Genomic DNA, 23,743 nt, shown 5'->3' on the forward strand with positions numbered 1-23,743 from the left:
GGAGCTATGCCACACGTGCTTTCAAATGTGTGATGAAGGAGTTTGGATTTAGTTCAGTAGGTCATGAGAATCCATTGCAGATTCATTTCTTAGCATTCTCGCACTTAAGTCAGTGAGTCTTTTGAAAAGCTGACTGCAAGAGTGAGGGTTGAAACTTAAAAAAGTTAGAGATTAGGCAGTAGCAATACCTATGAAGGCCAGCACTTACTCTTATTTGATTAAGCATCATGTGTGAAGAATTTTACCTGTAATTTCTCACTTTTCCTTACAGGAATATTGTGAGAACTGAAATAATATAGGTTAACATTGTTCAGCACAGAACCCGATCCTTACATGATCACTTACACAATCACTTTGACTCACCAAAGTGATCATGCTGTAAGCTCAGAGGAAAGTGCCCTTGTCCACCTTTATGTGTGAACTTTTAAATCCCATCTGTCAAGACTCCTAATGATTGAGCATTGTTGCAGTTATTAAGTATATTAGTAACAATTTCAGCATTGATAGCATAGGCATAGGGTTATTTGAAAATACATTGAATTGGCTCAGTTCTGGTACTTTGAAATAATTCTATGCTGCACCTACTCTCTGACCCCCCATATCAGAATACAAGTAGTGTTATGGGGAAATACATAGAAAATATACAGGAAATACTTTTATAGGGAAAATATTCTGCTCTAATCTCCATTGTTTATGCATAATTATACAAAAATACATGAATATATATTCTTATAAAAAATTAAAACATAACAGAGATGACTATATCTCCTTGGACCACTTTCTGTCTATGTGTTCCTTTCCCAGCCAGGTCTCCAAAATAATTAGTGTGTACCCTTTCAGAGCATTACCTGTGCATTCATATAAAAATACCTGTTTCAAACTTTTTTTGGTGTCTTTTTTTTTTTTTTAACACAAGGGCATCATTATACATGAGTTTTGCATCTTTTTTAATCCAGTAATGTCTTAATAGGCCTTTGCATATAATTATTTGGCTATATCTTACTCGACTTAAAAACAAAATCGCTGTACATTGATTTACTCATTCATTCCTAAACGGTTATTCAGATTGTTCTTTTAGTGATATACACTGAAGTGACATTCTTACGTCCATGGAGTCGCAAAGAGTCGGACACGATGGACTGACTGAACTAAACTGACATTCTTATACGCTCCTCTTTAAATACATATGCTTGTCCGTAGGATGGATACTTTATATTGTTATAGATGGAGCTCTGGTACTTCATGATCAGCAACAAATTTTCATTCGCAGCTGATGGTGCTAGCACTGGATAGTGACACTACAGTTGGGAACTGGCCTGGAAAACAGCTCTGCTACTGACTTAGTTGGAATTGTAAATACGCTTCTTAATACATCTTTCCATTATTCTCTTCAGTTAAAAAGAAAAAAAAGTGGAGTAACATTTGTCTTCTCTGCTTCACGTGTGGGGATGATGAAGTGAGATAAATGCTATAAGAAGTCTCATATAAATCTGAATTCTACTAGTTTATGATTTTCTCAAAAGCAGGAACTATATTTTATTCATCTTTGCATATTTAGAGCACGTTACCTGGCTTACAGTGGGCAGTGTTTGTGGAATGAATCACAGACATTAAGGTGAACCAAAAAGTAGATTGTATTTATGAAAATTCCAGGCCAGTAGAATTTTCTTGATCTTGTACATAATCTGGAATCTGTGCATTTTTCATTGAAAACTTTCCACCTTTTTAGCCTTAAACTCACTTCCCTTCTGCAGTACAGCTATAATTCTTCAAATTTATCCTGTTCTTCCATGGTCTTTTTCCTAACACAAACAGTTGTCAGTGATATCCTGCAAGACTCTTTATGATTTATCTGTAATGGTGAAGTCCAAGTACTGCGTTTTTTGTGAAATTTCTCCTGCCTCTCCTCAGTTCCTGAGTTCTAGGCACTACTGCGTCCTGATCTCCACTGCTGCTTATATACCTCTCAGTGCCGCACAGTGAGTGTTACTGAATGACTGCGTGCCCGCCTCTGGGACTGTGTGGAATGTCACAGAACCAGGCAGGGCTTGGAACTTCAGAGATAAATTAGGTGGATCTGGAAAGTGAGAGGCGTGTTGTTCTTGCTGACTTGTGGGATTCAGCACATATGGGGCAGAGGAAAGCAATCAAGATCATCTATGATATGCCCATGCCTACCCTACTTCTTCAGCTTCATCCTGTATCACACTTTCTCCCTGTTCCTCTCATTCCCTGCCCTTCAACATGAACCAGCTACTTGTGGTTACCCAAACTTGCCATGCTGTCTGATTCAAGTCTTTTCCCAGGCAGCTACTTATGTTTGAAATTTTCTTCCCCTCTTGCCTGCCCACCTGGTAAACATATTTTTATCTTTTAAGACCGAGCTTAGGTGTTGCCCTTTTTAATTAATCCTACCCTTAAACTCTCCACTTCCCTCAGAATTGATTGGCCCCTCCTATGTTTCCGCTGTGCACTGCAACACAGCTCAGTTACAGTTCAGTTATTATGTTTACTTATTGATGTATTTGTCTTCCTCTACTAAAAGGTAAATTTCTTGAGTGTTGAAAAGTGTGCTTTTATTAATTTTAATATTTTCAGCACCCACTATAGTAGAGAGTGAGTAGTAGACTTGCAACAAATGTTTGCATAAGCAATGTGTATAGTATATATGAAAATATATAACAATAATGCATTAGAAAATGTGTCATAAATCAAAATGTTGAGTAGATGATCACTTTCATATATGTTCATAGTTTATATTGTTATGAAAGTCATTCTAGATTTATGGATAAGTATTACATAATGAGATTTTTGGTTCTTTATTCAATTATATGATATTAAATTTTCTCTAAGTGTATCTATAATTGGAGAATTGTGAAATGGCTTTATATATAATAAATATGTTGAGATAGAAGTTTCTATACAGTTTTGAAATTATTCTTGACCATCTAATATAAAATTCATCCCCCATAACTATAACAAGATTAACAACTGACTTTTTAACAGTTCCATAGTGTTAGATTTGAAACACTGGCACATACTTAACAAGATTATGTTAAATTCGATGAGATAAACAGAAGAAACAGGTCAAGTAAGGGGCTGAAACTGCATGGGAATCAGTTGGTGAAATTTCTTCTAACTTTCTCTAAATCTTCATCTTAAAATGTCAATTTAGATTAATATTATAGCCAAGTTATTGTAATTTTCACATGTCATTGAGTCTTACTTAGTCCATTCCAAATGTTTATGGTGGATGTAAGATGAAAACTGGTTCTTTCAAGTGCTTTCATTTTCTTTTCTGCTCTTTTTTCCTCTTTACCTATAAATAGGAGTTCATTATCATATCATTTATTTATATTGTGCTTTCTTTTAAAGATATTTATACAGGAGATGGATTATCCAAAAATTACATTAAAAGGGGCACATTCAGAAGTAACTTTGTTTCCATCTTAAAGCCCTAATGTATTGGAAAATAATAATGAAGTATGAATTGGAAAATACACACAAGGTAGTTATATAATATGTTTTGATGAATTATAACCATTCTGCCTTAGATTTATTGCACTTTTCTTGATCCTTAGAAAATGGTAGCACTCACCACAAAACCACAGTACATAAATTGCCAAGTGTGGCTGACTTGCACATTCCTTTTAGAGGAACTTATAACTGCTAAACCTTTTAACCATAAGAAATGGTCAGTATTCATGGACTTGAGGCAGTGTATTAATGAGTAAATTGGGAATTTTTTTTTTTAAGAGGAGATAGAATGGGCCATTATGTTACGTCTTAGCCATTTGACATGTATAAAATTACACTATTAATATTGTTTTTCTATAGAAAATAAATTACTATAGGCTTATAAAGTTGAGAAATACATTTTCTGGTAACATAATCCTTTGTTCCCTTTAAGCTTTTAAGTAACACAAAATCTGAACATGATAAGTAATTCAAGTCAGTAGCATTTAGGTGACTTAATTTGATGTGTTTCTATTATTTTTGCAAATATGTAAAGTGATTCAAGACTACAGCTGTTCTATGCTAAAGTTTATGCTAAAGATGGATTATATTTATTCTTTTTTATCATAAATGATGATAGTATTTGAATTTTAGATTTTTAAATGCCATAGCTGTAATTCTTAAATTTTAACTCTTAGGAAAATAATTTGATATTACAGACTTTGGAGAGCAGCAGGTTTGCTTTAATAAAGATGTAACATCATGTTCCAAGAAATACAATTCTAATAATTTGCTGTTAAAAGTAATTTTGAAATTTTCATTCAATTACATTTGTAGATTATTTTAAAATTAATTAAATGTGAAGTATCAACTATTATATCCCTGGTGGCTCAGAGGTTAAAGCGTCTTCCTGGAATGCAGGAGACCCGGGTTCGATCCCTGGGTCAGGAAGATCCCCTGGAGAAGGAAATGGCAACCCGCTCCAGTACTCTTGCCTGGAGAATCCCAAGGACGGGAGAGCCTGGTGGGCTACAGTCCATGGGGTCGCGAAGAGTCGGACATGACTGAGCGACTTCTCTTTCACTGACATTTGATGAAATACTTACGTCATCAGTAATGAAAGAGGTACTTAAAATAGTGTATATAATTAGAAAGATAATACTTTTTTTTTTCAGTTTACTTCTGAAATCCTTATTAAGGCCAAAAAGTTTCAAAACTTGCTTTAACTTCAAAAAAAATTAGCAGCTAACTCACTGCACAGTCATCAGCCAGTCCACAGAAGAGACACAAGTTAAACTTAGTAATAAAAAACTGTTAACATCATACTGACAACCAAGTACATAAGTTGAAACACTCCCCCTTCCCATTAGACATCCTGGGAAATTTAGTAATGGTTGTTGAGGTTATGTGTCCCTAAAAAGAACCACTATAGTCAAAAACTAAAAAATAGAACCCCACAGGACTTAACAAGAAAAATGGAATTGGGGTACAACACTCAGAATGTCATCAGTGAACATTTTAAAAAGTAGAAACCTTAAAAAGCATGATACTGTAATTTTACACATGTCACATGGCTAAGAAATATGTGTAAGTACTTATATAATATTTATACAAATAAATACTGTACTTTGCTTTTAAACAGTCCTAAAGTTTGCCTTATAGAAGGAACTTTCACATAGTTGTGGAAGCTTGTTATTGCGAAGTGAAGAATGATTTTTTGAAATCGGAAAGAAAGTTGAACACAAGTTGTGGATGGGTGTGACTGATTCCTCGAAGCTGCAGTAAGCTGAGGTTGCTGGCAGATGTTTGAGGTGTGTTCATGTTTACATTTTGAGTGTTCATAGGCAGCTTGTTTCAGCTGAGTGTGGTTTTTTGCATTCACCTAGTGTTTCTGACAGATGAATTCACAGCAGAATTCATTTAGTGCTCAAATTGTTGCCTAATATATCAATTGCATTGATGCACTTTCAAAACACCTATTATAGCAGCACTCACATATAGCCAAGGGTAAGTCAAACACTGTAGTTTGGAGGGATAGCTACCACTTTTTATAGTAGTCTTTAATCTAGATGTATTCTGATCTTTATTTAGAGATTTATTACAACAGATACTTACTGAGCATCCACTACTTGCCTTCCACTTTCTAAATATTTAAGATACAGCAGTGAACAAGATAGTCTCTCCACTTTGAAACTAATATTACTTGTGTAAAAGTTTCTGTTTGTTGTCACAGTTTGGTTTTAAGAGGTAAAATTGGATAGATGAATGGACCTCTGGTTTAAAAAAAAAAAAGAGTCTACTGGGCATCAAGACTTTTCTCTAACTCCCTAAATTATATACGTTTATAACATAATTTTCTAGGGGTCTGTCCAAGCTGAGATTCCATTGTTTATAGAAAAAAATTAGTATCTCTGAAGGTCACTATGGAAATCGGAGTTAAATTTTAGGATAGTATATATGTTAAAACGGAACAACCTCTTACCTTATTGTCTATTAAGCTAAAGGAGAATCCCAGTGCAGTTGAGAAGTGAATTTTAGTTTTATGTATTTTGTCCTGTTCTTCCATGATATTCAACATAAGCTATATTTTTCTTTGTTATAGTAGTAAATTTGTCCCGGTAAAACTCAACCATGTACAAACAGGGCAAAGATTGAAATACATATATTGATTTACATAATGATAGGCTAAACCATTCGTGTGTCTCAAGACTGTCTATAATAAAAGCCACTGTACACTTACAGCCTTCATCAACCTTTCTCATCTTCTCTTGTAGATACTCCCCACCCGAAACTCTTTCTTCTTAATCCTCTTTCCTCCTGTCCCTCCTCCTTCTAGCCAAACAGGTGACTGACTCATTGTCTCCGGAACCTGCCTAGTATTTATTGGATTGCCTTGCTTCATACTTCAACCTTGTGATGATTTAAGGCCCTTCCACCTCCTCCCTCAGGCCTGAGAGCACTGTGAACACCTATAGCACAGTTTATACCACTTACCTGGCACTTATTTTGAACCTAATATTTGGTTTTCAAGTAGCTTTGTCTGAGTTATCCAATTAAGACAAATGATTGTCCCATATACGTGGGAAAGGAAGGCCTCAAAGGCTTTGTTAGCAAAGTAATGCCTTTACTTTTTAATATGCTGTCTAGGTTGGTCATAAATTTTCTTCCAAGGAGCAAGCGTCTTTTAATTTCATGGCTACAGTCACCATCTACAGTTATTTTGGAACCAAAAAAAAATAAAGTCTGTCACTGTTTCCATGTTTCCCCATATATTTGCCATGAAGTTATGGAACCAGAGTTTATACTTAACCAACCATTTAATTGTCTCATCTTACTAAATGAGACAACCCCTACTGATATAGAATTGTGGGCGAAATATTTAGCAGTGTTATTTATGTTTTTAGCTATTAATGTGTTCTTTCACCAGAAAATTTTAGAAACAAATAGTTAAAACAATATTATTTCTTGAAATTCTACTGCTTAGGAAAGTTTTAAGCTTACCTGAGAGTAACCCTCTTCCAACAATACAAGAGAAGACTCTACACAGGGACATCACCAGATGGTTGACACCGAAATCAGATTGATTATATTCTTTGCAGCCAAAAATGGAGAAGCTCTATACAGTCAGCAAAAACTAGACCGGGAGCTGACTGTGGCTCAGATCATGAACTCCTTATTGCCAAATACAGACTGAAATTGAAGAAAGTGGAGAAAACCACTAGACCATTCAGGTATGACCTAAATCAAATCCCTTACGACTATACAGTGGAAGTGAGAAATAGATTTAAGGGACTAGATCTGATAGAGTGCCTGATGAACTATGTTCATCAGGTTCTTGACATTGTACAGGAGACAGGAATCAAGACCATTCCCAAGAAAAAGAAATGCAAAAAAGCAAAATGGCTGTCTGGGGAGGCCTTACAAATAGCTGTGAAAAGAAGGGAAGTGAAAAGCAAAGGAGAAAAGGAAAGATATACCCATTTGAATGCTGAGTTCCAAAAAATAGCAAGGAGAGATAAGAAAGCCTTCCTCAGCGATCAGTGCAAAGAAATAGAGGAAAATAATAGAATGGGAAAGACTAGAGATCACTTCAAGAAAATTAGAGATACCAAGGGAACACTTCATGCAAAGATGGGCTCAATAAATGACAGAAATTATATAGACCTAACAGAAGCAGAAGATATTAAGAGGTGGCAAGAATACACAGAAGAACTACACAAAAAATATCTTCACGACCCAGATAATCACTATGGTGTGATCTCCAACTTAGAGCCAGACATCCTGGAATGTGAAGTCAAGTGGGCCTTAGGAAGCATCACTATGAACAAAGCTAGTGGAGGAGATGGAATTCCAGTTGAACTATTTCAAACCCTGAAAGATGATGCTGTGAAAGTGCTACACTCAATATGCCAACAAATTTGGGAAACTCAGCAGTGGCCACAGGACTGGAAAAGGTCAGTTTTCATTCCAGTCCCAAAGAAAGGCAATGCCAAAGAATGCTCAAACTACCACACAATTGCACTCATCTCACACGCTAGTAAATTCTCCAAGCCAGGCTTCAGCAATATGTGAACCGTGAACTTCCAGATGTTCAAGCTGGTTTTAGAAAAGGCAGAGGAACCAGAGATCAAATTGCCGACATCCACTGGATCATCAAAAAAGCAAGAGAGTTCCAGAAAAATATCTATTTCTGCTTTATTGACTATGCTAAAGCCTTTGACTGTGTGGATCACAGTAAACTGTGCAAAATTCTGAAAGAGATGGGAATACCAGACCACCTAACCTGCTTTTTGAGAAACCTATATGCAGGTCAGGAAGCAACAGTTAGAACTAAACATGGAACAACAGACTGGTTCCATACCGGGAAAGGAGTACGTCAAGGCTGTATATTGTCATCCTGCTTATTTAACTTATATACAGAGTACATCATGAGAAACACTGGGCTGGAGGAAGCACAAGCTGGAATCTAGATTGCCGGGAGATGTATCAATAACCTCAGATACGCAGATGACACCACCCTTATGGCAAGGAGTGAAGAAGAACTAAAGAGCCTCTTGATGAAAGAGGAGAGTGAAAAAGTTGGCTTAGAGCTCAACATTCAGAAAACTAAGATGGCATCCGGTCCCATCACTTCATGGCAAATAGATGGGGAAACAGTGTCAGACTTTATTTTGGGGAGCTCCAAAACAATTGCAGATGGTGATTGCGGCCATGAAATTAAAAGACGCTTACTCCTTGGAAGGAAAGGTATGACCAACCTAGACAGCATATTAAAAAGCAGAGACATTACTTTGCCAACAAAGGTCCGTCTGGTCAAGGCTATGGTTTTTCCAGTAGTCATGTATGGATATGAGAGTTGGACTATGAAGGAAGCTGAGTGCAGAAGAATTGATGCTTTTGAACTATGGTGTTGGAGAAGACTCTTGAGAGTCCCTTGGACTCTCAGGAGATCCAACCAGTCCCTCCTAAAGGAAATCAGTCCTGGGTATTCATTGGAAGGACTGATGTTGAAGCTGAAACTCCCTTACTTGGGCCACCTGATGTGAAGAGCTGACTCATTAGAAGACCCTGATGCTGGGAAAGATTGAGGGCAGGAGAAGGAGATGACAGAGGATGAGATGGTTGGATGGCATCACTGACTCAATGGACATGGGTTTGAGTAGACTCCAGGAGTTGGTGATGGACAGGGAGGCCTGGCCTGCTGCGGTTCATGGTGTCACAAAGAGTCGGACACGACTGAGCGACTGAACTGAACTGAGAGTAACATTTAATTTATTCATTAATAAGACTTTGACACTAAAGGGCAACACTTTGTCAGTTTTAAATTATGTAAATCTAAGTAGTTTATATAAGGTATATTACCAGTTAGTCCTTTTTTAAAAGTTGGATCTCTGGGATTTTAGCTTTGCTCTGTCATTTACTTTGTATGGTACCTCCTGGTCAGGAGCAGGTGACTAGAATCTTTTACATATCTGTATAGTCATCATTTGGGAGTTTTGTTTATTTTTTAATCTTTTATAGTCATCATTTAGGAGTTTTGTTTATTTTTTAATCTTTTATCAAGGTTTGCTAAAAAGTAACATATCTCATCTAAATCTGTAACTTAAATGGTAGAATAGTAATGTTTACCCCAGCCCCTCCACTCTCACATCTCCCCATTTCCCCTAGGGTTAGAATTGCAAGAGCTTTACAGCTTTATTGGACTTGATGTAAAGCCAGCTTTTAGTCATACGTGATTAATATTCTATAGCTCTTTCATTAGCAACACACACACTTTTCTTCCCAAAAGACCAGTTTGGAAAGGACCTTGGTATATAGTCCACCCCTCATAATCTATTAACTGGCTAGGCTGATAGTATTTATAGGGAAAAGTAATATAAATATTGAATACGGATTTAAGCAAAAACTGTGAAATAAGTAATTGGGCAGATGGACATAGGAGTAGAGAAGGATGGTTATATTATGGTATGAGAACTAAGTTACAAAGCTAACTCTTAATTTTCCATGGTAGGAAATCCATAGAAAATGTGTAAAATTGAAAAAAATCAAGAAATAGTCCTATAAATCATCTTGTATAGGAATGTGAAGAAAAAGCTTAGTGTTGACACTGGAATATGGAATAGGATAAAAGTGGAGAGGCATGAGGCAAGGAAACTGCTGGTTTCCCCAATAAACTTTGTAATACTGTTTGGCTTTTAAAAACCATGTATGTATGTTCTTCTTTAAATTTTTATTTAAATTTTTCATTATAGGGTAGGTCAAAAAATTAAGATATCTTAAAATCAATTTTTGTGTTTAGTATTTGGGCTGGAAGGAACGTTGGCCTTTTAGGGAAAAATTAATAATGACTATGTAATTTTCATATAAAGTATAACCAAGAATATTTTTCTTTGTGTATTCTTAAATTATATGGTAGGATTGTCTCCTCTACACTGGTTAATTAATGCCAGCACCAAGGATGCCTCTCAGATGTTTATCTGCAGCCCAGAACTCTGAGCTCCAGGTCCATATATCCCAGCTCCCTCTGTGATATCACTGTTTTGAGGTTGTAAAGGTACCCTAGACTCAGTATGTTCAAAACTAAACTTTGTTTTGTTTTCTTGGACCTTTTCTAGCTTGTTCCTTAGTTTATAGATGGGACCAACCATCTGAACAAATACGAAAGCAACCTTTACAACCTCCTTCTTTACCCCAATATCTAACCCAAGTTCTATTAAATTTTACTTTCTAATTATCTCTTCAGTTTTTCCTTCTACTCAGTGTCCATTGTTGTCTCTACAATTACAAAGTATTAACTATTTCTTAGCTAGTTCAGTTCAGTTCAGTGACTCAGTCATGTCCAACTTTGTGACCCATGGACTGCAGCATGCCAGGACTCCCTCCCTGTCCATCACCAACTCCCGGAGCTTGCTCAAACTCATGTCCATTGAGTTAGTGATGCCATCCAACCATTTCATCCTCTGTCGTCCCCTTCTCCTGCCTTCTTAGCTAGACTAAAGCATTTTTCTAACTGGTCTTCTCATCTTTTGCCATCTTCTCCATACTGTAGCCATTCTTCACACATACATGATTTCTTGATCATGTCACCTTTCCTGCCTCTGAGCTTAAATCTTTCAGTTTCTTCTCATTACCCTGAGAATAAAACCTCCAGATTTTAATGGCCTATAAAGGCACTGCATGATTTGGCTCCTGCCTTTTTCTTGCTGCTGCTGTCTATAGTTTTTCCTAATATACTCCGTTGTAGTCTGTTTTTGAATGATGTGAAAGGGATGAAAAACGTTACTGTGTCAGCAATGAGATGGACTGAGATAGCAGTCAGCAGATCTGGTAGCAGAAGGCAGACAAAAGATGAAATAGTGGGCAAGTTAAAATAGTTATCTAAATTATTAGCTTCTTTTGATGTGTCTTTAATCCAGGAATTTCTGTGACTTGGAGAGCAAGGGTATGGACTCTAATACTTGTATCTCCAGCATGGTTCTGCTGCGTACTAAACACTCCTTACATTCGTGGATTGTGAATGGATGATGATAGTCCAATTTTAAATATCTAGGTACCTTATAAATGCTCAAATTTTGTTTAGACCTGTAAGTCCTGTTGCTTTTCTTGTTGTTTTTTGATCTGGAGGCTATGGTCCCTTCTTGGGAGTACAGTTAACAGTTACATGTGTTATACTACTCTTACAGTCCTGGAAAAATTCACCATAGTAAATGGTAGTGAAAGTGAAGACTTGATAATTATCATAACATGCAGTCTGAGCCATTAACTGATACTTAGTACTCTGCACTGTCATAATATTGAGAGGTTAGAAATAAGTTGCTTACATACTCTTAAGAAAGGAGATAACATGGCGCATTTTTTAAATCTTTCCAGTATACTTACGGTTGGGTTTGTAGTGCTGTATATACTCTGCTGGGCTTCCCAGGTGCCTCAGTGGTAAAGAATCCTCCTGCCAATGCAGGAGACACGGGTTCAATCCCTGGGTCAGGAAGATAGGAGGAAATGGTAATCCTCTCCAGTATTCTTGCCTGGGTTCAATCCCTGGGTCAGGAAGATAGGAGGAAATGGTAATCCTCTCCAGTATTCTTGCCTGGGTTCAATCCCTGGGTCAGGAAGATAGGAGGAAATGGTAATCCTCTCCAGCATTCTTGCCTGGAAAATTCCATGGACCAGGGAGCCTGGTAGGCTACAGTCCATGCGGTTGCAGAGTCAGACACAATTTAGCGACTGAGCACAGCACACAGCAGCACATATACTCTGCTACTATTTAAAATCATTAAGAACTTATTCCTCCCAGATTATTTGAGCTGGCAGCAGGTTAGGTGCTAAAAGTTTGCCCCATTGTTAGAAGCATTCCTATAAAGCATGATTTCTTTATTCTTTTCTCAGAAGAGCAGTCATTTTGCATCTTAACCATAGAAAATGCATTTCTGTTTATTACTAGAAATAATTTTCCAGATTAAATTGTAAGGTATTTCTTGGTTTTCCTTTCAAAATTAAATAAATACCTGTTTGTTTCAATAGTGTGTTTAGTTGTAAAGCTTATTCACTCACCCACAAGGCTACATTTAAAAACAGTTATCTTGCTTTGTTCTTAAAGTTTACTTTTGGTGGATGCAGAATATAGGTTAATTGTTTCTTTTGCCTTTCAGCACTTGAATTTTGTCTTTTCAGTATCTTCTGGCCTTCACTGTTTTGATGAGAAGTCAGCCTTCATTTAAATTGTTGTTGCCCTTTATTTTATTTCTTGGACTGCTTTCAGGATTTTCTTTTTCTTTGGTCTCATATCACTGACTCTTATGCCTATGTGTGATTTCTCTGGCTTTGTCTGTTTAAGACTTGCTGATCTTCTTGATCAAGATCTTTTTTTGTTTGTTGTGTTTAAAGCAGACTCTGACCAGTTTTATTATAGAAAATTTTTCCATGATTGACTTTTCACTAATCTGTTTTGGCATGCTTCTAAAGATACCAAATCAGCTGGATCAGTGATAGCCATGGTTCTTATTCTGGTATTTCCCATACCCTGTGCCCAAGTCAACATTATTGCCACTGCAAATGGATACCAGTTTTGGCTGACATGGCGTAATTCTCTGTTTCAGGTTTCTTCAACCTGGGCAGTTGTTGATGAGGATGACCAGTTTCACATTGCCTCATCTTACCATTTTCAGGGCCTGCATGTACCCCAACATGTGCTTGCCACTTTTCATAAGGAGTTGGAATCTTGGGTTGATACAGAGTCTAGAGTTGAGTGATTTAGGCAACTTTATTGTCTTCCTTGTGACCACCATCTTCCTGCTTTAGGTGTGAGATGGCTCCCAACCAAGAACAACCTCCAAGATGGGCAGGGAGCCAGTCAAGTTCTTGATGTGTAAATTTAGATCTTTTATTAACTTGGGAAAATTTTTAGACACTGTTTCATTAAATACTTTTTTCTATCCCATTCTCTGTCCCCTTTCCTTCTGGAATTCCAGTTACAGGTATGTTAAGAGTTACTGATTCTTTCTCACAGGTCCCTGAGGTAGGTTCATTTCCCTGTCTCAGTCATTTTTTTTTCTCTATCCTTCAGGTTCTAATGATTTCTATTGCTGTGTCTTCAAGTTCATTGACTCTTGTCATTTCCAATTTGTGATTAAACCTAGCCAGTGAATTTTATTTCAGACGTTTTATTTTTCACTTCTTGAATTTGCATTTCTTTTATACTTTTGTTTTGTTTTTTTTTCCTTGACTGAGAAATCCAAGCATATTGGCCCTTGCATTCTTGAACATAGTTAAAATAGCTGCTTTAAAATCCTTATGTGCTAATTCTAGCATCTGGGTCATCTTGGGCTTGGTCTCCCTCAGTTGCCTTTCTCTTGACAATGGGTCAGTTTTTCCTGTTTCTTATGTGTAATAATTTTAGATTATAACTTGGATGTCATTCATAACATCCATAACATTTTAGAGACTGAAGTCTATTGTGTTCCTTTAGAATATGTTGATGTTTGGTTAGTGGTTTGCATGCTTGCTTGTTAGTTTTAGTAGGCAGTTAACTTGACTGAACTTAAACTACAAACTGAAACCTCACTTTTGTTACTTTAACTTTAGCCTGATTGCTTGGAATCTCAAGTCTGTATAGTTTGGGAACCAGAGATATATGTAGATATTATACACAAAATTCGGTGTTTCTCTCCTTTTGGTGATTTACTCGCTAAGTTTTCAGCTGTTGTGGTCATGCCAAAATCTGTCCTTTGGTTCATTAAGTGAATTAGACTGAAGATTTACTTGTTTGGGCTTTTGCTGTGCAAAAACAACTGGGATGTGCTCTCTGGCTAAAAACCATTTAAAAAATGGAAAGTCACCCCATGTTGTCTACTTCTTCCAACTACTGACTCTCTTCTCCTCCTCCCAACCCCCAGCACCACCACTCCCACGTTGCTTTTTCTGTTTTCAAGCTCTTTATGTTTGTCTAGTTACAGAAGTTACTCGTGAGAGCATCAGTCGAGTAGGAGCTACTTTGCCATTTCAGGAAGTGGAATCCCTAAAATACAATTGTGCGTTTGAACAATTTTCTTGTTAGTATACTTGATAGTCATATAAGAGTTTTTTCAAAGAATTTCAGAGATTTCTGTGTATGTGTTAATAATAGAATGAGTTGAAATTTATTTTCATCCTCTTTTAAATACGAAAGGTTGTCCTGAATTTAGACTGAGGATTTATTTATTTGCCTTTCCTTCAAATGATAATTTCCAAATTTAGATTACTTGAAATGCATTTTAGAAGCAAAATACGTGAAGAAACCATACAGTAAAACCTTTATTTCATCTAACAAATGTTACATCTTGGACCTAGGCCCTGGGAATACAGCTGTAAACTCTGAAGTTCTTGATCCTGTGGAGCTAATGCTTTAAGGATAGGCAGGTAGGTAGATAGGTAGATATGTCAGTGTTGATAAAATGCTATGAAGTAAAAGCAAGGTATGAAGATGTGATAGGGAGAGAGAGGAGAAAAGTGTGGCAATATTTTAGGTAGAGAGATTGGTCAAGGAAGCAGTCTGATCAGAGATCTTAGTGAAGTGTGAGAGAGCCATGCAAATATCTGAGTGGAAAGGGTTCCAAGCAAAAGGGGCCACAAGTCTAAAAGCCCCAAGGGAGGAATGAAGTTAGCTTCTCTTTGAGAGAGAACCAGTGTGAGGGAACTCAGTGTGCAACTGAGGGAACAAAGACAGTGGTAGGAGATGAAGTCCCAGGTGGTAGTTAGCCAGGGGTCTTGTGTTACAGGATTTTGCGCTGGGGAAATGATTGATTGTTCTGATTTACTTTTCACAAGGATCACTCTGTTCTGTAGAGTAAGAGGTAGGGCTGGAGCAGAGTTAAGCAGGGAGGAGACCTTGGCAGTGGCAGTCTAGGTGAGCTGTGATCATGGCTTGAATAAGAGCAGTAATAGAGGTGGGAAAATGTGATCAGATTCAGAATAATTCTTTTGCAGATAACAGCCAGCAAAACTTGATGATAGATTAGATATGGCATGTGAGAAGGACCAGCTGAGTGATTGATGGTACCATATATGGAGGTGAAAGAGACTGGGAAAGATTTGGTCTGGGTAGGGGAAATTAAGAGTTCAATTTTGGACATACTAAGTTTGAAGTGAATTTTAGATATCCAGACATAGATGTGAAGAAAGCAGCTGGTCATGTAGCCTGGAACTCAAGGGAGAAAGAGCTGCCTTGGAGTTGGACGTATAGATTTGCAAAGCCTTTGTTTAAAGTAGTGTGTTTGGTTGAGATTACCTTGACAAGGAACATAGGTGTAATCGAAAAGAAACCCTAGGTCTGAACTGCATAACTCACCGGTGTCCAGAGGAGGATCTGACAAAGAAAACTGACAAGGAACTGCCAGTGGGTGGGTAGAAATCCAGAAGAGTATAAATCTCAGAAGCCAAGTGAAGAAATTGTTTAAAGAATGGGGAGTGGTTGACTGGTTTATGAACTGAAGAGAGATCTAGTGAGATGAGGCCTGAGGAGTGACATTAAGTTTAACAATCTGAAGATCCTGGGCAACTTTGATAAGTAGTTTCAGTGGAGAAAAACTATGAAGACCTGACTTGGTAGATTTTAAAGTGATAAGAGGGAGGAAATGAAGACAAAGTATAAACCATCCTTTCAAGGAGTTTAGCCTGAAAAAGGGAATGGGCAGATAAATGAGTTGATAGCTGGAGTGAAGTCCAGAGAGACTTTCTCAAGATCAGCAATGCTATAGCATGTTTACTGTCCCTTATATTATGTTTAAATATCATTTACTAATTTCCAGTAATCTTCTTTTCTCTTGCAACCCATTTGTAGAAATATTACATTGGGTGCTAAAATATTATGTGTGTGTGTTTTGGAAATAGATTTGGGAAATCTGTAATGCAAATAATTTGGTTTGGCAGTGCTTTTACCTAGGAGATGTAACTAAGCTGAAGTCACACAGACAAAAGAAGTAGGGAAAAATTAACCAAATGATGGTAAAAAGTTTGAAAGTCTTTACCAAACATGATATCTAAATGAGCTTTTATTCTATTGAGGATTCAGGAGTTCTGTCATAACTAAATTTACTCAAAAGTGTTTTAATATCTACTGTTACGCTGAAAACTGTCTACAGAGTGCTAGGTGTGCAATAAGGGACATGAAAGACCAATTTCTGTATTCATGGAGTTTATAGACTTGTATTTAAGCTTATGGAAAAGAGAAATATTACAGATAAGAAATTTGTTTTAAAGAGATCGTCTTATTGTTAAATTTATTCTAAAATTAATTGTATTTTAATTATTGTACAAATAGTATGATTTTAAATATTTTAATATGTTATATAGGTTTAATATATTTATATGCTATTTATATCCCAAAGAGGCTTTAAAATTAAACATGGTTTATGTTAAGTGTTAGGGATATAAATAAATTTGGTATTTCTCAACTTGGACCATACATTAGACTCTCTTGGGGGGCTTTTAAAAATCCATATGCTCATGTTGCTCCCAACCAATCAAACCAGAAGCTCTGGGGTTGGGGCTCAAGCATTAGTATTTTAAAATACTGATTTAATAAAGACAGAGGGAATAAAATGCTACCAAGCCCCTGAAGATGAATTGATTACACATTTAAGGATTAAGTACATCTGAAAATTAAGATAAAATATCAATGATATCAATGTAAATCAATGATTTTGATTTACAGATCATTTTTAGATAGAGCATGCAAAGCTATTTGTAGAACCAAAGTTTTTTAGGATCCAAAGTTTAAAAAATTTTAGTAGAATAAGTAAGATTACTCCCTTAGGCTGTCCTCTGATAATTAAGAAAAAAATCAGTGACATTACTCATATTTTCCCTTTTAAAACAACCTTGACAGTAATTTCTTATTTGAATGCCTTTAGGCACATCCATTATAAAACATACACAAATACATAGGAATTAGAAAATTTTAAAGTTTGCCATCAGTAGTTATAAACTGAAAAGACAGTGTAACTATCCTGGAAGCATTATAAGACTAAATATTTTTATAATTTATACTAAATGTTAGATACTAAAGCACATACCCTTTTGTATTGAAATTTTAAATCCATGATAATATTAATTCTATAACAGTTCTCATTAAAATTTTTTTTTTCTTTCTTTCACAGAAAATGCTTGGACAGAAGAGATGAGTACTATTTCCACTAAGGCCTAGAATTGCCTATTGTACAAATAGTCCTGATCAGGCAATATACGAATGGCCCAAGGAAGCCACCAAATTGATTTTCAGGTTTTGCATGACCTGCGACAAAAATTCCCTGAAGTACCTGAAGTTGTTGTATCCAGGTGCATGTTACAGGTCAGTGTTTAATGATTTCTGAATTTATTAATACAACTTGGAATTTTTTTAAACATTGGAAGAAAACACTTTTATCTTCTTTGGCATTAGTGCAATATGATGGAGAGATGAGCTTTGATGTCTGATAGTCATTTAGCCTTTAGCAAGTTCTAGGCTCTCTGTTTCCCATCTGTCATATGGATAATACCTGCCTTGTAAAGTAGATGTGAGGATTAAGTGAGATCTTATATAAAGCATTAATATATGGTCCACATATATGATGAGCTTGCTTGACTCCTCCTTTACCCAGTTTTGCCAGGAGAACTTTTAAAAATTCCAGGTCTTCCACTTCATATGAAAATGAGAAAATCATTAAATAAGGAATCAGGAAACTTGGGATCTAATCCTAAATGGCACCCTAAGCATATTTGACAAGTAATATGCCTTCTTTTGTCCTTTAGTTTTCTTACCTGTAAAATGGAGGGATTTGACTAGACAGTGCCTGAAGTCCCAATTCTAAAGAAAAAACTTTATTTTTATATTTTTTTAATTTACTCTGTAAGTTTTCCATTTAATATCACTCTCTAATACATTTTTAGATTTTTCTTAGTACATACAATTTTAGAAATACATAATTCTAAATATTTCGTGATAGTGTACTTTCTCATTTGATTAAACTGGAAATCTTTCTGTCAAGAAAAGTTTCAGCTTGTTCAAATGGAGATAAAGGTGATTGGGGCTCAGACATATTTACTCTTGTTGAATAATTTTTAAAGTTTTAAATTCTATGAAACTTGAAAAGGCTCCATATCTGTATTGATATCAAGCATCTCCATTTTGTTCACACTCTGTCACCTACTCCTGTACACTCAATTAGTCTCCCACCTTTAGTCTAACCCGTTTTGGTCTTTCCAGTCTGTCTGTCTCACTTCTGATAGAAATGTCCTTTTAAATTCAGATTTGATCATATATTTATTTACCTGCTTAAAAGCCCCATGGTTGTTACCCATACCCTTCAGAGTAAAGCTGATAAATCTTGATGAGCGCATACTAGATCTGTGATCTAAAATCTTGCCGCCTTCTGCAGCATGACCTCTTGCCTAGTCCTTCCTTCCTCATACCCTTTGCCATAATCATCCTCAGCTAGTTGGAATTCTCCAAATATGTCTGGCTCTTTCTGTGGTACATTATTTAAAAGCATATGTTTTGAGTTAATAGTACTGTATTGTATATTTGAAATTTGATAAAAGAGTAGATCTTGAGTATTCTTACTGCAAAAAAAAGGAAGAAAGAAAAAATTGGCTGTGTGGAGTAGTGAATGTGTTACTTGTGGTAATCATTTCACAACATATAAGTATATTAAATCCTCCCACTATAACCTTTAAAAAGAATCATGTTGTCCAACCTAAATATATACAGTTTTTATTTATCCATCATACCTCAGGTAAAGCTAAAGGGAAATAAATTAATTTAAAATTTTTAATAATAACAAGTAGCATATGTTTTGTGAGTAAAAGAGACTTGAATTCAATATTTGACAGTTAATCGCAGCAATTGAATTAACTTCTCTGACCTTCATTTTCCTCAAGTGTACAATGGAAACTTTAAAAAAAACTTCACAGAGAATTAAATGTGATAATGCAGGAAAGCAGCTAATAGGATAACTGATTCATAATGAGTGCTCAAGTAATGTTAGCAACCAATATGAATAACAGTAGTAATAGTGGAAGGCCCATAATGAATATTTGGTGAGTGAATCAGTAGTCCATATTTGTTGATATCAGATGTGTAATGAAAATGAAAGAGGAAGGAAGGGTAATAAAAATGGAGTCAAAAACTAAAGAAAATCTGAAAAGGAGCAGCAACAGTGAGGGGACAGTATCTTCTCCTACAACTCAGGTTCAGTTCAGTTCAATTCAGTCACTCAGTCATGTTCAACTCTTTGCAGCCCCATGGACTGCAGCACACCAGGCCTCCCTGTCCATCACCAACTCCCAGAGTTTACTCAAACTCTTGTCCATTGACTCGGTGATGCCATCCAGCCATCTCATCCTCTATCATCCCCTTCTCCTCCTGCCTTCAATCTTTCCCAGCATCAGGGTCTTTTCCAAGGAGTCAGCTCTTTGCATCAGATGGCCAAAGTATTGGAATTTCAGCTTCAGCATCAGTCCTTCCAATGAATATTCAGGACTGATCTCCTTTAGGATGGACTGGTTGGATCTCCTTTTAGTCCACGGGACTCTCGAGTCTTCTCCAAAACCATGGTTCAAAAGCATCAATTCTTCAGCGCTCAGCTTTCTTTATGGTCCAACTCTCACATCCATACATGACTACTGGAAAAACCACAGCCTTGACTAGGCGGATCTTTGTTGGCAAAGTAGTGTCTCTGCTTTTTAATATGCTGTCTAGGTTGGTCATAGCTTTTCTTCCAAGGAGCAAGCATCTTTTAATTTCATGGCTGCAGCCACTACCTGCAGTGATTTTGGAACCCCTCAAAATAAAGTCTGCCACTGTTTCTACTGTTTCCCCACATATTTGCCATGAAGTGATGGAACCTGATGCCATGAGCTTAATTTTCTGAATGTTGAGCTTTAAGCCAACTTTTTCACTTTCCTTTTTCATTTTCATCAAGAGGCTCTTTAGTTCTTCTTTGCTTTCTGCCATAAGGGTGGTGTCATCTGCATATCTGAGGTTATTGATATTTCTCCCAGCAATCTTGATTCCAGCTTGTGCTTCATCCAGCCCAGCGTTTCTTATGATGTACTCTGCATATATAAGTTAAATAACCAGGGTGACAATTTATAGCCCTGACGTACTCCTTTTCCTATTTGGAACCAGTCTGCTGTTCCATGTCCAGTTCTAACTGTTGCTTCCTGACCTACATACAAGTTTGTCAATATTCGTGCCTTGAGAACCCCATGAACAGTATGAAAAAGCAAAAATATAGGACACTCAAAGATGAACTCCCCAGATCAGTAGTGCCCAACATGCTACTGGAGATCATTGGAGAAATAACTCCAGAAAGAATGAAGAGACAGAGCCAAAGCAAAAACAACACCCAGTTGTAGATGTGACTGGCAATGGAAGTGAAGTCCAATGCTTTAAAGAGTAGTAGGAACCTGGAATGTTAGGTCCATGAATCAAGGCAAATTGGAAGTGGTCAGACAGGAGATGGCAAGAGTGAACATCAACATTTTAGGAATCAGCAAACTAAAATGGACGGGAATGGATGGATTTAACTCAGATGACCATTCCATCTACTCCTGTGGGCAAGAATCCGGGATCTTAGAAGAAATGTAGTAGCCATCATAGTCAACAAAAGAGTCTGAAATGCAGTACTTGGATGCAGTCTCAAAAAGGACAGAATGATCTCTGTTCGTTTCCAAAGCAAACCATTCAATATCACAGTAATCCAAGTCTGTGCCCCAACCAATAACGCTGACGAAGCTGAAGTTAAACGGTTCTATGAAGACCTACAAGACCTTCTAGAACTAACACCCCAAAAAGATGTCCTTTTCATTAAGGGGACTGGAATGCAAAAGTAGTAAGTCAAGAAATACCTGGAATAACAGGCAAATTTGGCCTCGGAGTACAGATTGAAGCAGGGCAAAGGCTAATAGAGTTTTGCCAAGAGAATGTGCTGGTCATAGCAAACGCCCTCTTCCAACAACACAAAAGAAGACTCTATACATATGGACATCACCAGATGGTTAGCACCGAAATGAGATTGATTATATTCTTTGCAGCCAAAGATGGAGAAGCTCTATACAGTCAGTGAAAACAAGACTGGGAGCTAGAAGTGAGAAATAGATTCAAGGGATTAGATCCGATGGACAGAGTACCTGAAGAACTATGGATGGAAGTTCATGACATTGTACAGGAGGCAGTGATCAAGACTGTCCCCAAGAAAAAGAAGTGCAAAAAGGCAAATGGTTGTCTGAGGAGGCCTTATAAATAGCTGTGAAAAGAAGAGAAGTGAAAGGCAACAGAGAAAACGAAAGATATAAGCATCTGAATGCAGAGTTCCAAAGTATAGCAAGGAGAAATAAGATAGCCTTCCTCAGTGATCAATGCAAAGAAATAGAGGAAAACAATGGAATGGGAAAGACTAGAGATCTCTTCAAAAAAGTCAAGATACCAAGGGAACATTTCATGCAAAGCTGGGCACAATAAAGGACAGAAATGGTATGGACCTAACAGAAGATATTAAGAACAGGTGGCAAGAATACACAGAGCTATACAACTCAGGTACCTCTTCCTAATTTTTTAAATCACATTCTCTGATAAGAATATACTGAGAATGTTCACTGAATCATTGAAAAATAGAAAAATACTATATTCTTCAATAAGATTGTGTAAGATTTGCTACTGAGAGAACTGTCCAGAATGTGGAGGGAGGGAGGAGAGAGAAGCTCTTTAAGTATAATCTTCAGGGTGTATTAAGTTAAATAAAATGTAGAGTATATATAGATGTATATAAATACATCTATAAATAAATATACATATGTATATATATTTGCCCCTGTTTGTATGAGGATATACTGGAAGGATTAAAAATGAAATAAAAGATGGGTTATCCATGGTGGGCGAGAAGGAACAGGCCAGATGAGAGGAGACTTCTCAATGTGTATCTTTTAGTGTTGTTTTGATCTTTGTAAATAAATTACCTATTTTTTAAAAAGATGAAATAAGTTAACAGGTTTTTAACTACAAAAAAAAACAAAATAATTTAGAATTTCTTTTGGGCATTCAGTAGTGTCAACTTTAATACATTAATCTGGTTTTATGAAAACAAAACTCTGTATGACATGCTTCCCAATACCCAGCTCTTTTAAATTGAGTTGATAATCTTTCTGGGCATTCAAGCAATATGTCTTCTAGCTGATATAACAAAAATGTGACAAGTGAGGGATGGGGAGGACTCCTCTAGGGAAACAACTAGGGTGTGAATCTTCCCAAATTTAGAAAGTTACTTTTAAACTGTCACAGCAAATAAACTACCTCTAAACGTAGTGTAAATAGCTCTTATTTAGTGACAGCCTTCCTTTGGGTTGGGAAGATCCCCTGGAGAAGGATGGCAACCCACTCCAGTATCCTTGCCTGGAAAATCTCATGGACAGAGGAGCCTGGTGGGCTGCAGTCCACGGGGTCGCAAAGAATCAGACAGGACTGAGCGACTAACACTTACTTACTTACTTTCTTTGGGGAGCTGCTCTCCCTTACTTGGGCTTCCCAGGTGGCGCTAGTGGTATAAAGAACCTGCCTGCCAGTGAAGGAGACCTAAGAGACCTGGGTTCGATCCCTGTGTTGGGAAGATCCCCTGGAGGAGGAAATGGCAATCCACTCCAGTATTTTTGCCTGGAGAATCTCATGGACAGAGAAGCTTGGCGGTCTGCAGTCTATGGTGTAACAAAGAGTTGGACATCACTGAAGACGCTTGCTCCTTGGAAGAAAAGCTATGACAAACCTAGACAGTGTATTAAAAAGCAGAGATACTACTTTACCAACAAAGATCCTTATAATCACAGCTATGATTTTTCCAGTAGTCATGTATGGATGTGAGAGTTGAACCATAGTGAAGGCTGAGCACTAAAGAATTGATGCTTTTGAACTGTGGTGTTGGAGAAGACTCTTGAGAGTCCCTTGGACTGTAAGGAGATCCAACCAGTCCATCCTAAAGGAAATCAGCCCTGAATATTCATTGGAAGGACTGATGCTAAAGCTGAAGCTCCAATACTTTGGCCACCTGATGCAAAGAACTGACTCATTGGAAAAGACCCTGGTACTGGGAATGATTGAAGTCAGGAGGAGACAAGGACGAGATGGTTGGATGGCATGACTGGACTCTATGCACATGAGTTTGAACAAGCTCCGGGAGATGGGGAAGGACAGGGAAACCTGGTGTGCTGCAGTCCATGGGGTCACAAAAAGTCAGACACGACTGATTGAACAGCAACTCCCTGTCTCAGTTGGGTAGGCTTCTTT

At 37.0% G+C, this 23,743-nt stretch overlaps 1 protein-coding gene and 1 pseudogene across 4 annotated transcripts in view; one reads left to right on the forward strand and one right to left on the reverse strand.

The window, feature by feature from the left end:
* Positions 1 to 23,743, forward strand: part of TAB2 (TGF-beta activated kinase 1 (MAP3K7) binding protein 2) — an 84,685-nt gene that overhangs the window by 26,090 nt on the left and 34,852 nt on the right. For all 4 annotated transcript variants that reach the window (XM_061428255.1, XM_061428256.1, XM_061428257.1 and 1 more), the window contains one exon: positions 17,589 to 17,779. In XM_061428255.1, the coding sequence (XP_061284239.1) occupies positions 17,678 to 17,779 (102 nt within the window). In that variant the 5' untranslated portion in view covers positions 17,589 to 17,677. The remainder of the gene's footprint in view (positions 1 to 17,588; positions 17,780 to 23,743) is intronic.
* On the reverse strand, positions 12,383 to 13,473 carry LOC133254142 (large ribosomal subunit protein eL30-like; annotated as a pseudogene).

This window comes from Bos javanicus, chromosome 9, assembly GCF_032452875.1.
Source record: "Bos javanicus breed banteng chromosome 9, ARS-OSU_banteng_1.0, whole genome shotgun sequence".
NCBI lineage: Eukaryota > Metazoa > Chordata > Mammalia > Artiodactyla > Bovidae > Bos > Bos javanicus.